Source organism: Lonchura striata, chromosome 3, assembly GCF_050655825.1.
Source record: "Lonchura striata isolate lonStrDom1 chromosome 3, ASM5065582v1, whole genome shotgun sequence".
Taxonomy (NCBI): Eukaryota; Metazoa; Chordata; class Aves; order Passeriformes; family Estrildidae; genus Lonchura; species Lonchura striata.
In genome coordinates, this window is record NC_140705.1 from 106,179,245 (window position 1) to 106,201,775 (window position 22,531).

The 22,531-nt window shown below is 42.3% G+C and overlaps 1 protein-coding gene and 1 long non-coding RNA gene across 2 annotated transcripts; one reads left to right on the plus strand and one right to left on the minus strand.

The window, feature by feature from the left end:
* The first annotated feature begins 7,403 nt into the window (after positions 1 to 7,403).
* LOC146768053 (uncharacterized) lies at positions 7,404 to 9,038 on the plus strand. Its single transcript, XR_014954033.1, has 3 exons — positions 7,404 to 7,544; positions 7,878 to 7,946; positions 8,903 to 9,038. It is a non-coding gene; the product is annotated as an uncharacterized LOC146768053 (long non-coding RNA).
* A 5,472-nt stretch (positions 9,039 to 14,510) lies between these two features.
* Positions 14,511 to 21,532, minus strand: LOC110479481 (calcium/manganese antiporter SLC30A10). The gene is made up of 4 exons (XM_031504242.3): positions 20,837 to 21,532; positions 20,324 to 20,407; positions 16,685 to 16,921; positions 14,511 to 15,934 (listed from the first exon to the last, which is right to left on the minus strand). Exons 1-4 carry the CDS (start codon positions 21,354 to 21,356, stop codon positions 15,459 to 15,461), a joined length of 1,317 nt encoding a protein of 438 aa, XP_031360102.3. The 5' UTR covers positions 21,357 to 21,532; the 3' UTR covers positions 14,511 to 15,458.
* Positions 21,533 to 22,531: the final 999 nt, after the last annotated feature.

The following is a 22,531-nucleotide window of genomic DNA, read 5'->3' on the forward strand; positions in this document are numbered from 1 at the left end:
TAGATTTCCTGAAGCCACTCTCATAGAGTGATTTTCTGTAAAGCAGCTTTCTTCCGGCTTAGGAAGGCATGAATCAGTAGCAAAATGGAGCTTCCCTGGCAGCATGATTCATCTCACCTTTGACCACCTCTTTCTGTCTCTTCTATGAATCATTATTACAAAATATTATTGACTCAAGAACAAACCCTTTGTTGATACCAAAATTCCACGTGTCATCAAAAGCTTTAACTTTGACCATGATCCAGTGCCTAGTAAGCTCACTAGGATTTTAAATCTATTGCACTTCAGACTAGACTTGTTACTGAGAATTCAAGATACTACAGCACAGACCCTACCTTGATTTATTCCAGCATGAAGCAGGATAAATTCCATTTTTAACATCAATTTTAAGCCAGAGCAAGTGAAAGATTTAAGTCAGCACTATTTATCAGGCTTGGATCTCTGGTTTATGTCAAGGCAAGAGCAACACTTAGAGCCAGGGTCTTACATAATGGCTCTGGAGATTATGCTGCTCTTCAAGTCTAAAGGTGAAGTCTGATTCAGCCCTCTTTCTTCCCATCATTTTGTATGAATTCCCACATGATGTCTCTATTTTACTGACATCTCACCTCCCCCTGGGGGATTTTGGTCATAGATGGGGGATGGGGACAAGAGATAGCAGCCACTCTCCATTCCTCAGAAATAAACCCAAAGTCTAAAAAGGCCACTTTTAATGTCTCTCAAGCAAACACTGAAGTGGACCCTGCTTAGTTACATCAGGCCCAGACAGATGCATGTGCAGCCAAAGGCTTCACTAAGATAACAGCCATTTGCTCATTTGGATTTTCCCTGTTGAACAAAAACTCAAGTGTGATTCAGTTTACATTAAATTACCTTATTCCATTCTGAGATTCAACTGTCAGACTGCAGCTGTAGGACAGGGCAGATCATCAGTCAGGCTTTTTAAGGATCATGCAAGTCATGCCAGAGAATTACCATGTAAATGTATGGTTCTCTCACTACTGAACACCTTCTGATCCCTGGGCAATGTAAGAGAAGAGGTAAATGCTTTCAAAACAGGCTAAGTAGCTAATTACTTCCTCACTAAGAAACCTACAGTTTAAAATAAATGCTTACGTTGTTCTGTGTACAGCTTACAGAAAGGAGATTTCTGGCTGCACAGTGTGATAAGCAGATAAGAAACAAAGGATGTACTTCAGGCAGACAATAAAATTCCTGATAGTACAGACCTCTGCTACCATACAACTCCAGTCCAGCACAATTTCCACAAAAGTAAAGGTCATTGCTTTTCATGTAGGACTGCATGAAATATTTCTTGGAAAGCATTAATTGGATTATATTGCCAACCTAAGACCTACAAAAGTATATTAGGCCTTGACTGCCACAGGCCTATGACCAAGGACCAAATAACTTCCTTTCTGGATCTACAGGTGAAGCAAAATGCTTGAAAATAGGCTTCAGAACTGACAGCCAGTCTGAACATTCCTTTTGGAGCTATAGATTCCTTAACTTCTTAGCCTCTTTATTAAACCTCAGCTATTTATAGAACCAGTGAAATCAATGAGTCTGCTGATTAAAATAGATCTACATGTATAAATCCTGACATACTAGCTTATAACAGGACTCAGCATCACTAAATCTGAAGTCAAAACAAAGCAACTAAAAAACAACAGTAATACATGCTCCTGACGCCCCTTTCTTCATAGTTAGCTTGGCTAACCACATCAAACAGCACTAAAAAGCAAAATTCACATCAAAAATTCTCAGATTAACCAGAGTTGGAGAATGTAGTCTACATTATAAAGTCCTCCGTCTCAGAACCACCAACCCATTTTATGTTTCTAGCACATCTGGCAAAACAGGGATCTGACCTTCATTCTCAGGTACTCTCCTAATAAAGGAACAATTAGTAATGTTTAGAGCAATAAACTTCAGTGTATTTATATATAGATTAACATTTCTAAGCATTTACCCCTTAGTGTGTGATCAAACAAGACTTCAGAGTGTTCTTTACAATGCCCAGCTGGGCAAACAAAATTCAGACTTATTAACATAATCTTATCACTGAAAGCCCAAAGGAGAGGGGGGGATCAAAAAGAAAATACTTGAGAGGACAGAGCCATTGGTTCAGCCAGGAAAAACAAACAGCTGTGATGGGTGCCACAGTGGAAGTTCATCAGGTTCAGTCCCACAGTGCCCATGATCTCAGTGAAGGTGGAATCATCAATACTTCAAATCAGCTGAACTTCATTTTTAAATAACCGCCAGTCTTTCATATCAGCTGAACTTAATTTTCAATTAATTACATTGAAAGGTTAAGTGCCTAGAATCTTTGTTCAAGATCTGTTTGATTTCTTTTCTTTAAATGCATAACAGAAGTCAAATTAGTCAGAAACGTTTAATCATTCATACAAGAAAAGTTGCCTATCTCAAGAGTAGTGCCCTTGTAATCACTTTGTAAATAGAGTTGTATTAATCTGGTGTAGGATAACAGGTTCAAAGCTGTAAACCCTGGAAATTTTTTACCATATGAAAGGTTATTATAGGCATTAACTCATAATATCTGCTTGTTATCATGACAGAGCCAATTCTCCAGGGGTTGAGAGGTTTATGCTAAATCACATAGTGCTGAGTAAAGAGCACGTGTAAACCTCTATTGTCACTGAACCCAAAGTGCCTTCTTTTCTTCCCTGAACAATAAATCAAGAACAAGAGACACATGTGACTGCATTCTTCTGGACCTTGTGCTCACCTCAAGTGCTCTAAAATTCTCTCAGTGTCTTGAGAAAAATCATGCCTCAGAAGATACTCTAGGTTTTTCTGAACTCTCCTGTTCGGGGCAGATGGACCAAAGTGGCAAAGGCAAGAATGGGCTGAGACAGATCAGCCTAATGGCAGACCTGCCTGGTCTCAAATAAGACAAAAACTAGATTTTAAAAAGAGGTGGTTTGTCAGTGCTATGGATGAGCAGGACCTCAAGGATGATCTTGAGGTTATCTATGGTGTTTGCCAAAGGGAGAACACAGCAGCTGAAGGGAGCTTTGTCTTGGAGTCACTAAGTGACTCTGAAGGAGGACTGTGGAAAACATTCAAGTCAAATACTTCCCATACCCCTGATTTTACATGGTTTCCCACAAAATCTTTGAGGGTTCACAAGTATTTCCTTAAGCAGCAGTATTGCAGAGTATCTTTGTATTGACACTCTTCTCCAAATTGCTTCAAACAAGTCACTACAGCCTTTTCTTTTCATGTTAGTGGTGGTGGTAGTAGTGTTAAAAAACAATTCAACTTGGCCACAGTAACTAAGCTGAGTTTTCACATCTTCAAACTTTCTAACCTCTGGGCAGTTTTCAGTAAAAAAGAGAAAATTGGCCAGCAATGTATATTCAATGTCCACATCTAGAGATATAATTGAGCAGCAGTTCTGTAAAGGGCAAGTTAGTTTGCAAGCTCGCTACACTTTCAAGCCCCAGACCTGGTCACTTTGAATGACTCCATTTTAGATTTTTTGCAGGACCATGTTAAGGAGGTCTCCAAGCAGAAATACAGCAAGTGCAAATTGGCCAGCAGCATGCTGGGAGGGAGAGATTGCCAGCCATGCACAGATGAACAAGGAAGAAAGGAGATTAGGGGGCCCCTGGATGACAAGGGAGAAAGCATCTGAGAAGAGCAAGCAGAAGGAAAATAATCAAAGGGATTGGAGTGGCCAAAGTTTGGAGAGCCCAGATAGAGGCAGGGTGGAGCAGGGCCCAGCATGCTTGTGGTGGGGGGATGATAAGAGCTGGTCAGATTGGGGCTGTTGCCAGCCAAAAAACATATTGTAGTAGTAACTACCCACTGAGCAAAGCAGTAGGAGGACTTTTCCAAGGGGACTGGCTCTATTTGTCTATCCATGCGCTCTTCTTTTCTCCCTGTGCATGTCTTGTTAACATTTAAACAACACCTTTGTGCTCCTCTCTACCCAGATCAAGCACAGCAGGGGAAATCAGTGTGAGCCCCAGGACAATGAAAGTCCACTTATTATGCTTCTGCCCTTGACACAGCTTCAGTACCTAGCAGAAAGATGCCTCACACAGCTGGGATTCACATGGTAGTATTCAATAATGGCACAGAAAATATAACACACAAAACCCTGGGGCTAGGGTTTCTGCCAGGCAGAAGGCAGAAGGCAACTGTGAAATCCTGGCATACTGAATTGGTCCAATTTCAAAATGATAAGCAGGAAGGAGACACCAGAGAGAAGATACCAGGGATACCCAGTAAACCATATTTTATGGCACTGTGACTACAGCAAGAACTTGCATTTGCTGAGACATGGTACTAAATATGGCCATATATGGTCAGTATCATAGGTATGTGTGCATGCACATGTATGTGCATACAAAAATAAATGTATATTTATTTTTCATATATATATATTCACATGTATATATGTGAATGTGTCCTAAATATGAGACATTTCTCCACTTCATCAGACCCACTCCCGCTGGTACTTGCTGTGGAAACAACCTCCATCCTGCCAAAGACTCCATACATCTCTTCCTTATGGATCCTTGTCCTGAAGCCACATTTGCCTGGACTGATTTTTGCTTTGTGTGTGTCCCATGCAAAGAAGGTTCCCCTGACCCATACAGGGGCTGGACAAAGATCTGGATTCAAAGAAGGCACAGGCACGCTGCCGAACTCTTTGGCCAAGTGAACAACTTCTTTGAAAGAGCTCTGTGAGCCAGGCTCCTCTTTGTTCCCCTCAGCCTCCTATTGCTGCTGCCTCACATGATTATTCTTTGGCCAGGACAGAAAGTGCTTGGAGACACAGTGTTTGTCTTTCAGAAGGAAACTTAACATAAGTGTGAGTTGCAGGTTGCAAATACAAAATAATTCACAGAAGCCCTTGACATCTGCCAGAAATAATATATACATACATATACAGGAACCTGCAGGATTACAGGCTGATTTCCTTGCTGCTCCATAGTCCCTGGAGATCCCCACTGTAGCCAGAAAAATAAATTTTCATCCCTTTAAGGTGACAGCTGAGTTGCTGTGTAACCCCTCCTTGCTGTGCTGGCAGCCCAGCTGTCTGCCACGTGGAGAAGAGCAGAGCACAGGGACAGATTTTCAGCTGGTGAAAATAGCCAGAACTTCCTTCTAGCCAACACACTTTCACTTGCTTCCATCAGCAGATTGCTTGCTCCTGTATTCCTGCACCAGAAGCCAAATCCCTTCCTTCTTGGGCTGGTAAAGAAGCACAAGGACATTGATGCTCAGTCTGCCAAAGGCAGGTTTTGGGAATAACCTTCATGTCAGCCCAACCATTAACCTAAAAAGATCAGTTTCCTCCTTGGAGGAGCCTTACAACCAGGAGGAAGCATAATTCATTTCATCATTTGTAGAATTTCATAGTTCTTAGGAGAACTATACCTTGGGTTCTCTGCTTTTGCTTTTTTTCTTTCTTTTCACACACACAGTGCCAGCACATTAGCATAAAAGTTGTGCCAATGTTACTTTTAGGGGTAGATGGACTTGCTGTCATTGTGAGTATAAGGACCTGGCTGGTTAAGATCAGATTTCATATAATAAAGGGCAGAAGCAGAAGGAAATACTGTAAACAAGTGAAAAAACTGTGTGGAGACAATGGGAATCAAGGGAAATGATAAAAAATACTCAACACATTTTCAAGCAAGCCACTTCCCTTCAAGAAAAAAGCATCAGGAGCAGGAGGCAGAAAGATGCCTACACCACTTCCCACTTCTAGATGACCTCAGAAACTATGCTGGAAAGCACAGGTGGCACTCAGGGAACTGGATTTGTGGGAACCACTGAGGGAGCTCTCCAGGCTTCCACTCTTCCCTCTCTGAAAGCCTCAGTAAATCCTTCCCCATCAACAGCTGATCCTTCCCCATCCCCATTTTGTCCTGGGGAATGCAGGACATCCCTTTGCCACAGCACAGGCACAGTGTGGAGCAGATGATCCACCACAGATCTTCCCCCCCATGGCTGGTGTGGCTGTGGGAGAGAAGCTTCTTCCTCCTCCGTGAGGGCTGGGGAGCAGCTCCTCTGAGCACCATGCAAAGGCCTCAGGGACCTTCCTCTCCTTCTCTCATGAGTTATCAAGCTACACCCAGAACATACAGGGCTCACTGAACACCCACGTACACTCCTAGAAATTGCGCATCTGTAGCAAGCACATTTCTCTCCCTCTCGGGATTTCTCATAGAAGTGCACAGAGAGAAATGAAAGAGAAAACAATTTCTATTTCTGCTCCTTGTTTTTCCTATGTGGAATGTGTTTGGAGAATTGTTTACCTGGAGTGAGTGCTTGATTGGATGCTGGAGAGGATTGTTTGAGCCTGATGGCCAATCCAACCCACCTGTGGCTGGACTCGAGCGAGAGGGTCACGAGTTGTGTTAGGGTTAGAGATAAATTAGTATCTTCCTTTTTATATAGTATATTAATGGATTTTAGCATAGTTATAATAAAGAAATTATTCAGCCTTCTGAATTGAGTCAGACATTGTCATTTCTTCCCTTTGGGTTCACCTGCATTTACAATACACATCAAAGATGTTCATGAGTAGAAAGGTGTTCCCCAGATAGCAATGTCACCAAAATCATTTGGGGGCAATTGTCTGAAGCGTGCACCAACCAGCACAAAGAGCTGCAGGTGATGTGCTGCTGGTAGGTGTTTTGTCACAGCATAGACCCTGCACACTGCTGGGCACTTAAAGACCAGCCATAAAAAAACACTTTCTGTGACCAATTTGGGCAGAGGAAACTGGGGTATGCAGAAAGGTTACCATTCCTACTTCATATGGGAAGTCTAAAAAGAAACAGCTAATTAAAGGGAATGATGCCCTGCAAGATGTCATGGCATTCACTGTGCTGATTTCCCACTTCCTGTTGTAATTCCTGGTTTACAGCTTGGGGGATCAGCTCATCCACATCATCTTGTTTTTTCAAGACTGATTTTTAAAGTGTTTATTTTAAAAATAGTCACTTTCTTCTACTTGAATTATGCAATCCTTTACTTGAAAAATTTTCTGTACTCTAGGCTGAGGACCTATTGTGCCACGTCAATGACTTGTGTAATGTCATCACTGGGTTATTTCCTCACACATTCCCTGAAGTTCCTTACCATTGTTTTGTTCCCTCCTCCTTACCACAGGGTGGCCAGCAATGTATGGTTAAACAGACACAGAGCTTTATTAAATGAGGGTGAACATTGAAAAAAAACCATAAAAATGTACTAGAACTGGAAGGAGGTAAAGCAAAGGGCAGTGCCATATCAAACGTGTCACTTGCCTTGCACCTTTAATTTCCAGAGCCGTGCAAGTAGCTGGGGTGATAACATTATCTGCTGACTGCACTGCTGATCAGGGCAGCCTCTCCCCACCCAGCTCGCCCTGTGCACTGATGCAGAGGAAACACAGGAAACCTTTCCACCCCAGAGCCCCAGAAACCAGCAGCAGCCTCATCTCCCTTTCTATCTGCAGATTTTCCTTGCAAAACAGAGTGGAGGCTCAGGGACCAAAATCCTCATCAATATTGGTGAGTTAAACCAGAACTGGGAATGAACCACGACTGTCTGTATTGGTAAGGTGTTCAGTATTTCACAGCCTGTGCCAATTACTGCTCTCCCAGCCATTCCCAGGCACAGTCCAGAGCCAAGGACTTAATCTGAGCTGACCCTCAGCTGGGAGCCACCCTCTCCCAGAGTATCTCCCTTGCACAGATACAAGCTTTTGTGTGCTGGCTGCTCTCTGTGCCTGGGAATGTCCCCAGGTAAAAGTGATTGATTAATATATAAGTAGTTGATAACAATTCATGGTTGTTCAAATGCCTACTATCTCTGTTGACCAAGATATGTGCTTCTTTCATCAGAAAGACAATGTCACTTCAGCAGAGACAAATTCAACCACAAATCTCTAGTGGCTGTCTAGAGAGCTGCTGGTAAGCATTGCAATTATGCTTTTCCAGTTACCATTTTATAGCAAAATAACTCTGCCTGTAAAATACAACTAAGACTCAACAATAAATTCCACATTTGAATCAAAGGGCAAAGCTTGTGTCCTTGAAGTGATAGAGGCTTACTTATCCCTGATGAATACCTCATTAACTTCCATTGACATTTCATTGCACATTTCCTCTTCTTTTTTAGTGAACCTCCACCTTATCCTAACTGGAATATTCACTTACTGCCCCCCCCCCCCCCAGATATATTTGAAATTTGCCAGAGAATTTAATTAACCCTTCATCCCCCATTTGTGATCACTGCTATTCCCTCACTTACTACAGCTTTGGGTCAGAACAAGATTTCCACCAGATCAGAAAGCACTTTCCCTCAGCAGATAAATATGCACCCATTTGTGGGGAATCCATAGCAGCCACCTAAAATGTCCATGCAGAAAGGTGTGGGTTTAAAACCACACATTTGCAAAAACAACAAACTAGAATTACAAATAAATATTATAACTTGAATGCATAAACATTTTGCATAAATTAATATTGAATATTTAAGAAGCTGTACAGATTGTGGACTTTTTTTTAGAAGCTGTTTTTAAAAATCTACCACATACAGCCCAAACTCATCCTATTTCTGTGGCTTTTGGAGAGTACCAGAACAGTAAAAGCCCTCTAAGGTGGAAAAACACCTTGTGCTCCAAAAGGACCAAGATATAAAATAAGGGCCCCGATGTAGAGGAGTCCTGGAATTTCAAGTGCCTAAATCAGTCTGTGTAGCAGGAGAACTGCTCCTACACAAGGTCCTATGCCTGGCTCATGGTAATCCTGGACACACCCACAGGAAATGATGCCTTAGGTTTTAGCTGTTATATTTTTCTGACTCTGTGCAGCTTTAGTGTGTAGTTCTGAGCTTCATATTAAGGGATGGTAAACTCTCTTCACAGAGTAGGAAGACAAAACAATTCCTCCTCTAGCTGGGGACCGGGGACAACCAATCCAAATTTCAGACCCAAGGGCACAAACAATGGTGGACTGAAGAAAGAAAAACAAGAAGGATGGGACTTCAGAACCTAAAGCTATAACTGGACAATTAACTCCAATATGCTAATGGACCAGAACTTATAAAAGTGAGAGACCTCATGACTGGTTGCCCATTTTGTGACCATTTTGTGTTCATCTTGAGTGTATCCCTGGCTGGGCTCTAGTACTGCCCAAGGTGTATCCATTGAGGCCTTTTAATAAATCCCTTCTTTATTCTTTAACTCCATCTAGCCTCTGTTCTAGGTCAGCTTTCTCAAGGCATCAGCTTTAGCAGAGAAGTGGTTGAGAGCAGCCACGTAGAAAGACTTGAAGGTGATGGTGGGTGCAAAATTCAACAAGAGCTGGCAATGTGTGCTTGCAGCCCAGAAAGCAAAAGATATCCTGTGCTGCATCCAAAGCAGCATGGCCAGAAGGTCAAAGAGGTGATTCTCCCCTTCTAGTCTGCTCTGGTGAGACCCCACTATTGTAAAAGCAGCCCCCAACGTCTGGGAAAAATAAGCTCTGACTCCAGTGATTTCAGAAGGCTAATTACTTTATTATACTATATTACATTATAACTTTATTACACCATATTACACTAACAAGAACTATCACTAACTAACTAGAAAACCTGTGACTCTCTCCTGAGACACATATGTGGATCCAACTGGTCAATGAATCCAAAACACCATCACCAGAATCCAATCAAGCAATCACCTTGGGTAAAAAATCTCCATACCACATTCCACATGGGCAGAAACAATGAATAAGAATTGTTTTCTCTTTTGTCTGCTTCTCTCACAGCTTCTCTCAGGGGAAATCCTGAGAAAGCTAAGTCTCTCTCTGTTCATGTGAATACCACACCCCACCTGCAGTGCTGCATCCACACCTGGGCACCCCAGCATAAGAAAGGTGTGGAGCTGTTGGAGCAACTCTGAGGAGGCCACAAAGTTGATAGGAGGACTGGACCACCTTGCCTAGGAATTCAGGCTGAGAATGTTTGGGCTGTTCATCATGGAGAAGAGCAAATTGTGGAGAGACCTCATAGCAGCCTTCCAGAATCTGAAGTGGGGCTACAGGGAAGCTGGAGAGAGACTCTTCCTCAGGAACTGCAGTCATAGGACAAGGAATAGTGGGTACAAATTGAAAGAGGGGAAATTCAGGTTAGAAATGAGGAACAAATTTTTTATTGTGAGGATGATAAGACACTAGAACAGGTTGCCCATTAAGTTTGTTGGATGCCCCAAATCTGGAGTTCAAGACCGGGTCAGGTAAGGCCTCGAGCAACCTGGTTAAGTAAGAGATATCCCTGCACATGGCAGGAGGGGCAGGACTAAGTAATGCTTCAGGTCCATTCTAACCCCTTAACATTCTATGACTCTATGTATAATTTTAACTTTGCCATGAATTGCTTCAAAATTTTTCAGTTCTGTCTTTTAAATCACTAGTCATCCATTATCTTGAAGCTGAGTAACATAAACCACACACTAAAGCACAGGCAATATACTGGCCAAACGTGAACTGAACTTATGTAGCATTTATGTAGCATCTGCCACTAGACAGACTCAAAGAATAAAAAAAAAACAAAAGCCAAGCACAATGACCACTGCCTCCTTATTGATTTTTGTAAACTAAATAATTAGGGACATCAACAACTGGACAATTGGACACAACAGGGTAGGAACCAGGTGGCAGACACTTGACACTGATGCAAAGAAGAGAGAAACATATGAGGGCACCTCCAGGATTGCTGCTTCAAAACCAGCACCTAAACTTGCAATGTTAGACCTCATCCCATTTCTAGCATGTACATTCAGGTCATGAAACCCAGGAATGAGAATCAGAATATACACATTTGACTTTCTCCATGTGGCAAAATGCAAGGCTGCTTGCAGAAGAAAAGCTTTTGAGTGTTGATCCCCTTCTAAATACAGACAAAATTTGCAACATTAACTGTCTCACAGGATGAGAACATATTTCACTCACACAACTGTCTTAAAATTATCCAGAGACACAAGCTCCCTACTGCTAGCATACATCAAGCTCAGAACAAAGTTTTATTTAAAAATACATTTTATTTACAAGACATTTAAACTTCATTTTGATACAAATATAGCTGTACATAAAACCATAAGTAATTTCTCACTAATGGCTAATAAAACCATGGTGAGATTCAGCAATCATGGAAATTACATTTTGGCACATTAAATTACTTAAGGAACAGAAAAACTGGAGGAAACTTTTAAGCAACACAGCTCCATAAATGTAACAACCTTATACAGTGGCACCCTCACATCAAGGTATCACTGTTCAAATAAAGTATTTAATCTAGAAAGTGCTTCCACTGTACAGCAGAGTAAGTAGTAGAACTTATAAGAATGTTCATGGCTTTTGAATTATCTTTTACCAAGCTTTCCCTCAATATATTAATGAATGACCAATGAACACTTCTGATTTAATATCTTCCCAGGCTTAGAAATTCTACCTTTCTTAAGAAATTGATTCAGAGTTGATTAAGAGTTTAATTATACATAAACACATGTGCTCATATCTCAGGATGACTACGTAGATAACACTTCTACACAGACCACATGACACAAAATAGTTCTCAGAGTAGCTCACATCAAGCCATCCACAGATATTGGGTAGTGAACTTCTCCTTGGGAAAAATTCAGGTGCTGACATGTTCCTTTCAAAGTTTAGAATAAAAGGGAATATTCAGGACAGTAAGCATTATAATCAGAAATGGGAGAGGGAAAGAATAGAGGGGAAAAAAAAAAAAAAGAAGGTCAAAAACTGGTTTGCAGTGGGTAAGGTGCGGCACATAGCAAAACCAGATAGAAAGAATGAAGTGCAAAAATCTTTTAAAAGAATGGAGTGCAAAAATTAAACCAGTGCATAAAAAGGTATTTCTAAACTGTATTATTGGTAGATCACCATGACCAGGCTATCAAAACCATCCTGCTTTTATGGAAGAGACAAGAAGAAAAAAACTTTAAGAGGGAAAAAACACACTTGCACTATGAGTCAAGGTAAGTATTGAAAAGAAGACAAGGAAAAGGAAATCAACTGAAAACTAGCAAAACAAAGGCAATACTCCTGAAAATAGTAGCAGTTTTCTTTATAATGAAAAATAAATGCAACACCTGCATTTAGAGGGCTTCAGAAGAAGAAAAAAAATTAAAAATCAAATTGGCACTTTTGACACATGTGAAAAGGTGACAAAGAATTGATTCCCTTTAAGAGAAGGCACACGACTGATAAAGGCCAGTACATTGCTTTTGTTTTGAGTGTCATGTTAACTTACTCCAGGTTTCACTTTTACTGCAGAATGACCTGGCAAGCCTAGCAAAGGTTTTGTCATCATCCTACTAGGTCACATGCACGAGTGGCTAGAGATCACATCCACAGGAGCTGGACAACCAGTTGAAAGTCATACAGATTTTAAGCAGATTTCCTTTGCCACCAGCAGTAACAGACAGAAGGGACAAAATCATTGCCAGAGAACCCCAAAACCAAGAGAGACAATCATAAGGCAGTGCTTGAAGAGGACAGAGCAGCACAATCAACCAGCTAAAGAGGCCAGAACAGAGCTTTTATGACAATGGTATAGACTACAAAACTGAATTTAGAACAAGTGCCCATAGATAAGGGCTAACATAGAAATATCCTGCATCTCAAAATGAGGGAAGCCTGCTTCAATGGAATTAGAAGATAGGCCAAGAACTGAAGGGGAATAGGCCAATACAAAATACACACAGATTGGAATGAAGTCTCACACAGAAGTAGAGAGGGGACACAGTGCAGGAGAAAAATATTTTGTTACTCAAAGGAAGGCAAAGATGCTGATCAGAAACCTTAACTGAATGCCCTGAAAGTCCCAACACAGAAAAAAAAAAAAAAAAGCAAGGTTTATTTCATAAATAAAATGGATCTGTTTGTTTTGCTTGCTTAAGTAATAAAGCAAATTTAAAATCTGTTTGTTTTCTAGATGTGAAGATTTCTATAATCCCTGGTATTTTCCCATTTATTCACCGGCAATGGTTACAGTACATTCAACCAGACAAGAGAAAATAAAGTTTAAGAATGTTATTTCATTGTATTTTCAGGTTACAACACTTTAAAAAGTTTTTAAAAATACATAGCCACTGTTTTAATGCACTGGAAGAATAAAAATTGTCCATTTTGACAAATGCCCCAACATCACATATACTAGTTTTATTTAATCCCAGAGTAAATACTGCCATTCCAGCTTTCAACCATTTAATAAAATATGTATATATATATACACATATATAAAAATCAAACAACCTGATATAAGACACAAGTAATTATGAAAGGGTGCTTGTCTTAGAGAATATCTGGGAAGAAAATTCTTTGTTGTTATTTTAGGAGGTTTCTATTCCAGTTCTCAAAAACACGATAAATACATTTGTTATTCACATCTAAGCATCATCGTAGATGAAAATAAAGAGGGTAAAAAAAAAAAAAACCAGAAAAAAGAGCTGTCTTACTTCATGGCACATGCTTTTAAAAGACACAGCAATCCTTACAATATTTCCTGATTTGCATTAACTCGTGCAGTAACTGCCAAGATCCTGGTTCTGCCAACAGAATCAAAGAGGCTGGAGGATCAAGTTCTTAATCATATTAACAAATAGGTTAATTTGTATGATACAAACTTACAATGAAATGGTATAAAATATCTTAATCCAAAAATCTGTTTTAAAGGGGCAATTATAATTCTAGAAATGTTCTATTTAGACTGAAATCACTGCTTCAGTAAATACTACATTCCAAGCACTAAAATATCCTGCTGTGTGTTTCAATATTCATTTAAGCATTGCAATCATCTTTATTAATAAGGAGCTAGCTGCTTTTAAGCCATCCTTACAAGGAGGTCCTGGTATTTCCCCAGCCCAGGCTGGAAATCAATTTGCCCTTTCTGTTAAGATGTCACCGAGATAAAGACACCACTATTTTACAAAGGAGTCCCTATGAAAAAATTGATAAAATAGCCTGTCCAGGCCACATAGAAGTCTGCTTTTGTCAGCAAAATATGTTTGGAATCTTCTGGATTTGATCTGCATAGCCTGGGAGACCAAGCACTAGACTCAGTGTGGATTGAGTAGTGGGTTTCCCCTCCCAGGAACCCGTGGAACACACCTGACTGAAATCCAGCACTGGTGACAGGGCTCATCACCTTGTTTTCCTTAGAGCACCCTTGCATACCTTCAGAAAGAACAAGCAGCAAAAAGGTAGTGAACTGCTTCACTAAATACACTTTGAGATACACGACTGGGCAGGGGGAGGAGGGCCAAGGCAGAGGATAGGGTTCAAGGCATCAAGACCTTTAAAACCAGCCAACAAGAAATGATTGAGACTAAATCAGGAAAAATTTCCTGGTTTAATTTTTTTCAAGCTCCCTCTAAGTGATAATACTGCATACAAGACTTTAAAGGTGCTTCCTTAATTAATACAATATTAAATTATGCCTTAAAAATAATAGAATTGCAGAATTTCAACTGTTTATAATAAACACATTAGCTTATTTATTCCACATGAATAATGACAGACTCAGTGTTAAAAATAATGCAATTATCCTGCACAATGATGAAATAAGACCATGGCTCTTGGAACTTGTGTTGTCAGGAGAAGGCTAATAAGAAATTTAAAAGACTGAGCTGTACAATCACAACAGTGAAAAAGATAAAAGTTAATTGGATGACTGCCTGCATTTCCATTTGCTAGAATCAGTACAGACAACATTAGTAGGTACTTATTTACTGTCATGACAAGCAGTCTATTCCTTAGCACACTCATCTGTGATTAGGCTGGGACTCCAGTATTACTTGTAGAAAAACAAGACCAGCTTCTGCTCTGTCCCTAAATACAGGGGACAATCAAGAAAATAACACAAGTCAAAATTCCTGAGTGCTTCCTCTTAGACACTCTTAATTTCATTCACAAACTCTACTGGCCAGAACTGTTACTGTTAAATATGAACTGCCCATGCAGAAATGGGTTCTAAGGATCAGTAAAGCATCTCTACTGAAGTCCTTTATAAATATACAGTACTTTAGCCCAGTTCAAACATTGACTGGCCACAGGGCTTTCAAGAAACAGCTCGCTCCAGCAGGCAAGGCCAGAGGTTCTTTCCCAGTGCTACTGGCCATGAACTGCAAACATCAGTGCAGACAGAGAGTGACATACCCCACCCACTCTAACAGTAGGAATTCAGCCTTAGTTTGGTAAAGAACTAGGTACGGCTGCATCACAAAAATCACACGAATGCAACAGCCTTGGTGGAAATCTTAATCCTTATTTCAGGTACAAGGGGGTCTTAGGCGTATTTTGGTTTACAGCTAAAGCACAGAAATCTTTTTGCCACGCCAACTTCAGCTACAACCACCGATGCCCCCCTTCCCAGCCAGGATATGTTTGCTCCATGAGAACACGACACAAAGCAGAGCGAGTTGCCTAAAATCGTGTACTACCAGACTGTGATTTGCCATCAGACACGTCACAATTTTTCACGTTTTTCACGCTCTCCTCTGTCACTGGGTCCTCCATGGGGATTTCAACATCACTTTTCTTCGAACCATTGTCTGTGTGCTGTGCAGAAAGGGAGCTTTCACTTTTCTCCACATAGCCATTCGTTTCAGCCCGGGGGGGCTCCCTCTGGCTGCAGCACAGATGAGAGTCACAGGCTTTTGAGATGCAGGCTGAGCTGCACAGCAGATGTGAGGTCTTGTGGTCGGCATACTCGGGCTGGATGGTCACGGAATGGATTCCTGCCTCGTGGAAAACCTTCCGTATTTGGTAAGCAGCACCTTGGTAATCAGAAGGGGTTTGGCACTTGATATGAAGAGTGGCGATGTTCCTCCCACTTGCAAGCTCCCAGACGTGCACCTCGTGGAGGCTCCTCACCCCTGGTACACGAGCTAGTCTGCCAGCTGGAAGACACAAGGGAAAGGTATTGGGGGCTTTGGTGCACTGGCTAATTGTCAGCTGCCTCACTAGGCACCCTATCCAAAAGCAGCAGTGTCAAAACTATCATTTTAGAGGAGATATACTTGATATAATGTGTCTACACCCAGCTGCCTTCAGCTCAGCCTCCAGGTGACAAACATGGCATGCTTCGTCTGGATTCACCTGTCCCTCAGGCTCCCTAATGGCAATTGACCAGCTGTTCACAGAGGAAATATTACAGCATCACTTCCTCCATCAAGACCCCACATCTTCTGGTTTCTTTAAGCCCTGAGCATGAGGGAATTCCAGAAATACCCAGTGTTACTCCACAATTAACCAGTGTGAACAGCACCTAAGAGCTATAAAGTTAGCCAACCCTAATGGAAATTTCTAAGATGTTTTGGAAGCTTTTTGGAAGCAGCCACTGCAGGGTTGGAAAAGATTGTAACTCAAAGTTGCTTCTTTCACAAATAACCCACACAAAGCATTAACAGCTCAAGACCTGGTATGTTTGATGTATTGTTGGAGTACCACATTCTCAAAATGCATGCTTTAACTAATCCACAGAGATTTGAGTCACGTTGCTAGGACACAGGCATGTGACTGTTTCTCAGAGTTCTGGAGAATTTAGAGCTATTATAAATAAATAATCCAAACATGTCATTCCACAAATAAGATATGCATTGAAATACACCATTAAAATGAACAGCATTTCAACAAGAAATTTGACTTACTCAGTAGTTGCATATCAACACCTTTGGGGACCATCTGCAACAAAATAGTTGAGGTCTCCTTTATAAGTGGGAATGCTGAAGACAAGATGATGAACACCATAACTATTGTCAGGCTTGGGTCAATGTAGCACTGCCAATTACACGGAGCATCCCCCAGAGGACGTACATAGAAGATTGTAGCAGTAACTACCACGACCACAGATCCAAGTGCATCTCCCATAACATGCAAAAGAACACCTGAAACAAATGGCACAATTTCCATTAGTGGGGTGGGTTTGAGGTATTTTGCTTTTTTTTTTTGTTTGTTTGTTTGTTTGTTTAGTTTTTTTTGTAGGGGGAGGTGTAATTCTGTGTTTTTCAAGTATGTTTCATTTGACAGGAGGAATGCAATATTCCAGCCATTAATATAATAACCAAAGTTTTCAGTAACAGTTTTTGGAAAAAACATCAAGAGAAATACTGACTCCAAAGCACTGCTGTTTGAGTGGGATGCATTATTAAGCATGTAGGGTGTGCTAATGACTGCTGCAATGCCATGGTAACACAAAATGCACTTGCTTAAATGCATGAAGATTATTAATCCTGCAAGATGCTGGCACGTTAAATCCAAATTAAAAACTGATGACTAAATCTATCCATTCTGCGCTGAAAGTTGAGAGCTGCAGACCACCCCCAGTAACAGTTACCTTCCCCCACCAGTTTCTGTGACACTGCTGAAATCTGAAAAATTGCCTATGTGAAATCTAAGCTGGCTCTAAATACCCTCAGACTCCAATTTTTAGATCAAACTAGATTACCAGTCATATTAAACCTTGTTCCATCAATACTACTAGCCTTCAGACCTGCCAGCAATCAGAACCTGGTTCTAGAGTCAGTCACACAGTTTAGTGCCTGGACTACTCTGAGAGGAATGCTGGGTACCTCTTTTTACATGTTATAAAGATGGTTTTGTTCAAAAGGTAAAGACATAAAACAGGCTCTTACAGTAACATATTTAGCTGCTCTTTAAACTACAAAGACCAAAGCAGTCTTTCTGCTACAGAGTTGCAATAATCCAATAAGTGCCTTTCTCTTCTATTTCTTTTTACTCCTTTACATAAACCTCCCTTTTCCCATCAGTGCTCAAACATACTCCAGTGTTGTTAGATTTTACTGTTCAGACTCAGATTTTATTCCAGCCCATGCCTGAATTGAGAACACCTCTCCCTATACGAAGTGAATTTCTTTGTCAATGTTTTTTGTTTGGGGGCTGTGAGAGAAGAAAATGAACCATCTCTTTTTAACAGCACTACAGCGAGAGGCTGTAAAAGGCTCACCCAAAACTCACTAGCAACCCAGCAAAGAGTTTTGATGGTGCTGGATACTGGATTAGCCCTAGAACTCTGCCCATGCTGGTATACCAGCTCTGTACACACACCTTGATCTGTGTGAGAAACAAAGGCCACAGCCTCTGGAGTGTCTCCAAATCACTGGGCCAGATAAGAAAGTACAAGCTCCTGGTGAGTCCAGCTCTTTCTGCTGGAGTCAGGCATGTTCTGCCCCATTTGGCAGACTACCACGGGGTTTTACTCCTCCTAACAGTGTTGCAGTGTTCCCTTTTCATTCACAAATAGTCCTGATTCAGCATGGGCTATCAGCTGTTGCACTAACAAGAGGGACAGGCAGGATGCAGTTGCATTGCCCAGGCAACTAACAAGAGAGCACAGCTTATAAAGAACAGGAAAATGTTTCAGAAAGCCTTCATTAGAGTTAAGAAGAAAAGAACTATGTCAGAATTTTGATGAATTAGTAACTGAGAGTACAGAATTTGGAAAAATGTTTATCTTACATTCTTAACATCATTAATTCATACACCCTGGCAATGCATCACAGAATTAGGGCTCAGACAGAAATGTGTCAATTTCCCTATCAAATCCCAAAAGCTATGATTATAAATTGGAATAAAAAAAATTAATTTTTACTAAATGAAGTCAGTATGGTAAGACCATATGTAGCAGTTTCCAACAGCTTGCATTTCAAAGTCTAACTGAACTACTCTGCATATGCTCAAGTAGTAAAAGGAATAATTTCACACTACAATAATTAATCCTGCCAGGCAGAATCAATGGATTCCTGTTCCTACCAGTTATAAAATTAAGGAATCTATTACTCTGCCAATCCATTTTGTCCAGCCATGTTTTTTCAGGGAGACTCCTATTCCACAAAAAAAGATTTTTTTGCCAAGTGACTATGAAGTAAGTACAGCTTGTAACTAACTTGAAAGGAAAAGTATGGATTGAAACAGAATTTCGAAGATACATATCTTTATAAATATTCCTTGCTTCTGTAGTCATAAAGACAATAAAAATAGATTTTGCAAAGGTGACATACCAAAGTAACACTTAAAAATTTATTTTTAAAAATCAAAGATGACACAGATCTTTAAATAACTATCACAAAATTCCTTATCCTTCAGACATGTTTTGTAAGCTTCCAGCATCTTTATACCTAAGCACTGTGCTTCAGGCAAGCAAGGCCTTCTCTAAAGTAATTGGTTCCTTACTCTTCTCCATCCCTGAGTGTGACAGTTTGCTACCACTATAATGCCATAACATCCAGTGACACCAACTTCTAGACCTTCAAGCAAGTGTTGTGGCCCTAGCACTTGGTTTGATTTTCCAAAGCATCTTCCCTTATAGATGCATTTGTGTAGTTCTGCAAACACTTTGAAAGACAGACAGACACACACGGGGAAAAAAAAAAAAAACCAGTAAACCCAAGTGCTTGACTGCTGCATTGACCTCTCAAGCTGAATTCATGCAAAGCAAACTCATACTGCTTTGGGGGAATATCAGCTGCTGATCAGTGACCATAAGAGACCTGAAACTTCTGTTCTGATTGAGGTTTCTGACAGGCCTTTCCTTGGGGACAAACTCATTATTTCATATTCTCAAAGAAATTTGCTTTTGGCTGTGCTCAGAGTAGGTACATAAATGCGTATGCAGAGAAACACCTACACAGACAGAGAGAGACATGTGGGTAATTTATTCCTAGGAGTAGCTTTATGTTTCACTCCATAGATTCCCAGAGAGCTGCCAAATTACAATGCAGGAAAGGCTGATCCTGTCACACACTCTCACAGGAACTGGTTCACACCTGCAAAAACACCATGCTGAAGCACCAGTTTTAGAACGCTTTTTCTTATGCTGACAACGAAACATTATCAACCTTGGGATTTAGAAGGATTTATGTTTTCTGCCCAAAAGTAAGGTTGAAAACTGCTCAACTACTCCTACATCAGTGATACTCAAAGATGCACCTCACAGCTACTTGTGTTACCTTCCTGTAAAACCTCTAATGACTTGAACTTAGTGCAGCAGGGTTTGTGTCCTTTTCATGTGTCCAGCTGCACTCTTCTAAGAGTAAAAATCAAAACGTGAGCACGCTCAAAGCCAAATCAGCATGACACTATTTGTTACTACTTATGCTATTCCATATAATAAAAATCTTTCTGCTAGAGATAACTGGATCCAATTACATGGATGAGTCCTGGACTTCTCCCTTTCTTATTGATATTTTGGGTGTGTATGTAAATCTGAAATGAAAACCATAAAGTGTTTGAAGTTAATTTAACATTAGCAGTATACTCCAATGCCATACCTCTGATGTTCAAAGCTTCAGACTTTTTCTCTTTTTTCTGCTCAAACCCCTCTTCAGGGCTCTTTTGGTCATTTGGTGAATCACCTGCATTCAAAGAAGAAACGCTGTGTTGTGTATAAGTTCTACAAACAGAAAAAACATCAACCTTCTCAAAACCAACTTACTTTAAACATGACAAGAAGTAAAACAAAAACAACCCAAAACATTTCCCACGCATCTCCCTCGGCAACACCTCCTTCCCCCATCCCGGGGGCACGCCCAGCAGCCCAGGGTAAAGTACAAGGTGAAAGAGGCTCCGGCTGCCTGAGTGAACTCGGTGAACCCCCGGGGCCCACGAGTGGCCTTGGGGCGCTGAAAGGACCCAGAGGATTGGGCCAACAGCTCTGGTCCCGAGGGAAAACGAGACGGAGAGAGGGGATGGGGAAGGGTGCGGGAGGGTGAGAGAGATGCTGGAGGGAGGGGTGGGGAGAGATGCGGGACACGAGGGGAAGGCGAAGCGCAGCCGAAAGGCACCTGCTTCATCTTCCTCGCCGTTCGGGATGCCACCGGGCCCGTCCCGCAGCGCGGCGGCCGCGGGCGGAGGCGGGGACGGGGACGGGCGTCGCCTGCGGCAGCAGGCGCCCCAGTCCTGGAAGACGAGGAGCCCCACGACGTTGACGGCGAGGCCGAGGGTGCCGACGATGAGCACCAGCTGGGCGTCGTCGATGGGCTCGGGCCGGGCGAGGCGGAGGACGGAGTCCACGAGGATGGTGAAGCAGAGGGCGGTGAGGAAGACGGCGTTGCTGAGCGCTCCCACCGCCTCGGCGCGGCTGTAGCCGTAGGTGGCGCGGGGACCGCGGCGGCTGCGGCGGGCGATGCGCCCGGTGGAGAGCCCCACGCAGAGGGAGATGAGGTCCGAGAGCATGTTGAAGGAGTCGGACACCAGCGCGATGGAGTTGCCCAGGTATCCGGACACCAGCTCGGCCACGAAGAAGCCGACGGTGAGCACCAGCATGAAGATGAGGCGGCACGTCTTGCCCGAGTACCGCCCCATGGCGGCCGGTAACGCTCCACGCCAGCGCCGCCGCTCGCCGCAATAAGAGCGGCCGGCCCGGCCCGGCCCGCCCCGCCCGGGACACCGCCCCGGCCCGCCCCGGGCGCACCAAACCACCCAAACCACCCAAACCTGCCGTCGGGAGAAGCTGGACGGGCCGCGGGGGAAGCGCCCTCTCGGGCAGGCGCATCTACCCACGGCTGTGCCGCCCGCGCTCCTGCACGCCGAGCTGGAGCTTCGTTCCAGCGGAGGATCCAAGAATTACGGACCTTTGGTGCTTTACTGGCGACGAAAGTGCCAAACCGAGGGACAGAGTGCCATCTACTGAGCCAGCTCATTTCCAGCCCCCAGCCTTTAAAAAGGTGTGTCAGAAAGCCAAGGGAATCCTGGGCTGCATCCAGTCCAGACTTGGTGACTCCAACATAGGAAGAGCACGGAGCTGTTGGACCAAGTCCAGAGGAAGCCACGAATTCGATAAGGACTGGGGCACCTCACCTGTAGAGACTGGCTGAGAATGTTGGGGTTGTTCATCGTGGAGAAGTCTGTGGAGAGACTTCATAGCAACCTTCCAGTATCTGAAGTGGGGCTACAGGGGAGCCAGAGAGGAACTCTTCATCAGGAATGGTAGTTACAGAACAAGGACTAATGGTTACAAACTGAAAGAGGCAAATTTAGGGTGGTAAGATACTGGCACAGTTTGCCCAAGGAGGTTGTGGATGCCTCGTCCCTGTCGGTGTTCAAGGCCAGGTGGGATGGGGCTCTGAACAACCTGGTCTAGTGAGAGGTGTCCCTGCCACGGCAGGGAGTTGGAACTTGATCTTTACAGTCCTTTCCAACCCTTAACATTTTATGGTTCTATGAAAATAGTACCTCAGTGTTCATAACTCTATCATTACCCTATAAGAAAAATAATTGTGTGCACTTTTTAACCTACAGGATAATCTACAAGAACCATGAAAAGGTAGTAAACCTCTACCTTTTATTTGCAGATGTTTTGTTGCTGTTGTTTTTATGGGAGTACTTGCAAAAGTGACAGCCCCACTTGCAAATGGAAAAAATACAGAGCTGGACTACAAATATATAATTTCAAATTGAAGAGCTAACAGAGCTGCTGTGGAATCAAGTCCTCCTCTACTGTGGGGTTCTCAATATCAAAATTGGGCCGAAAAATAATA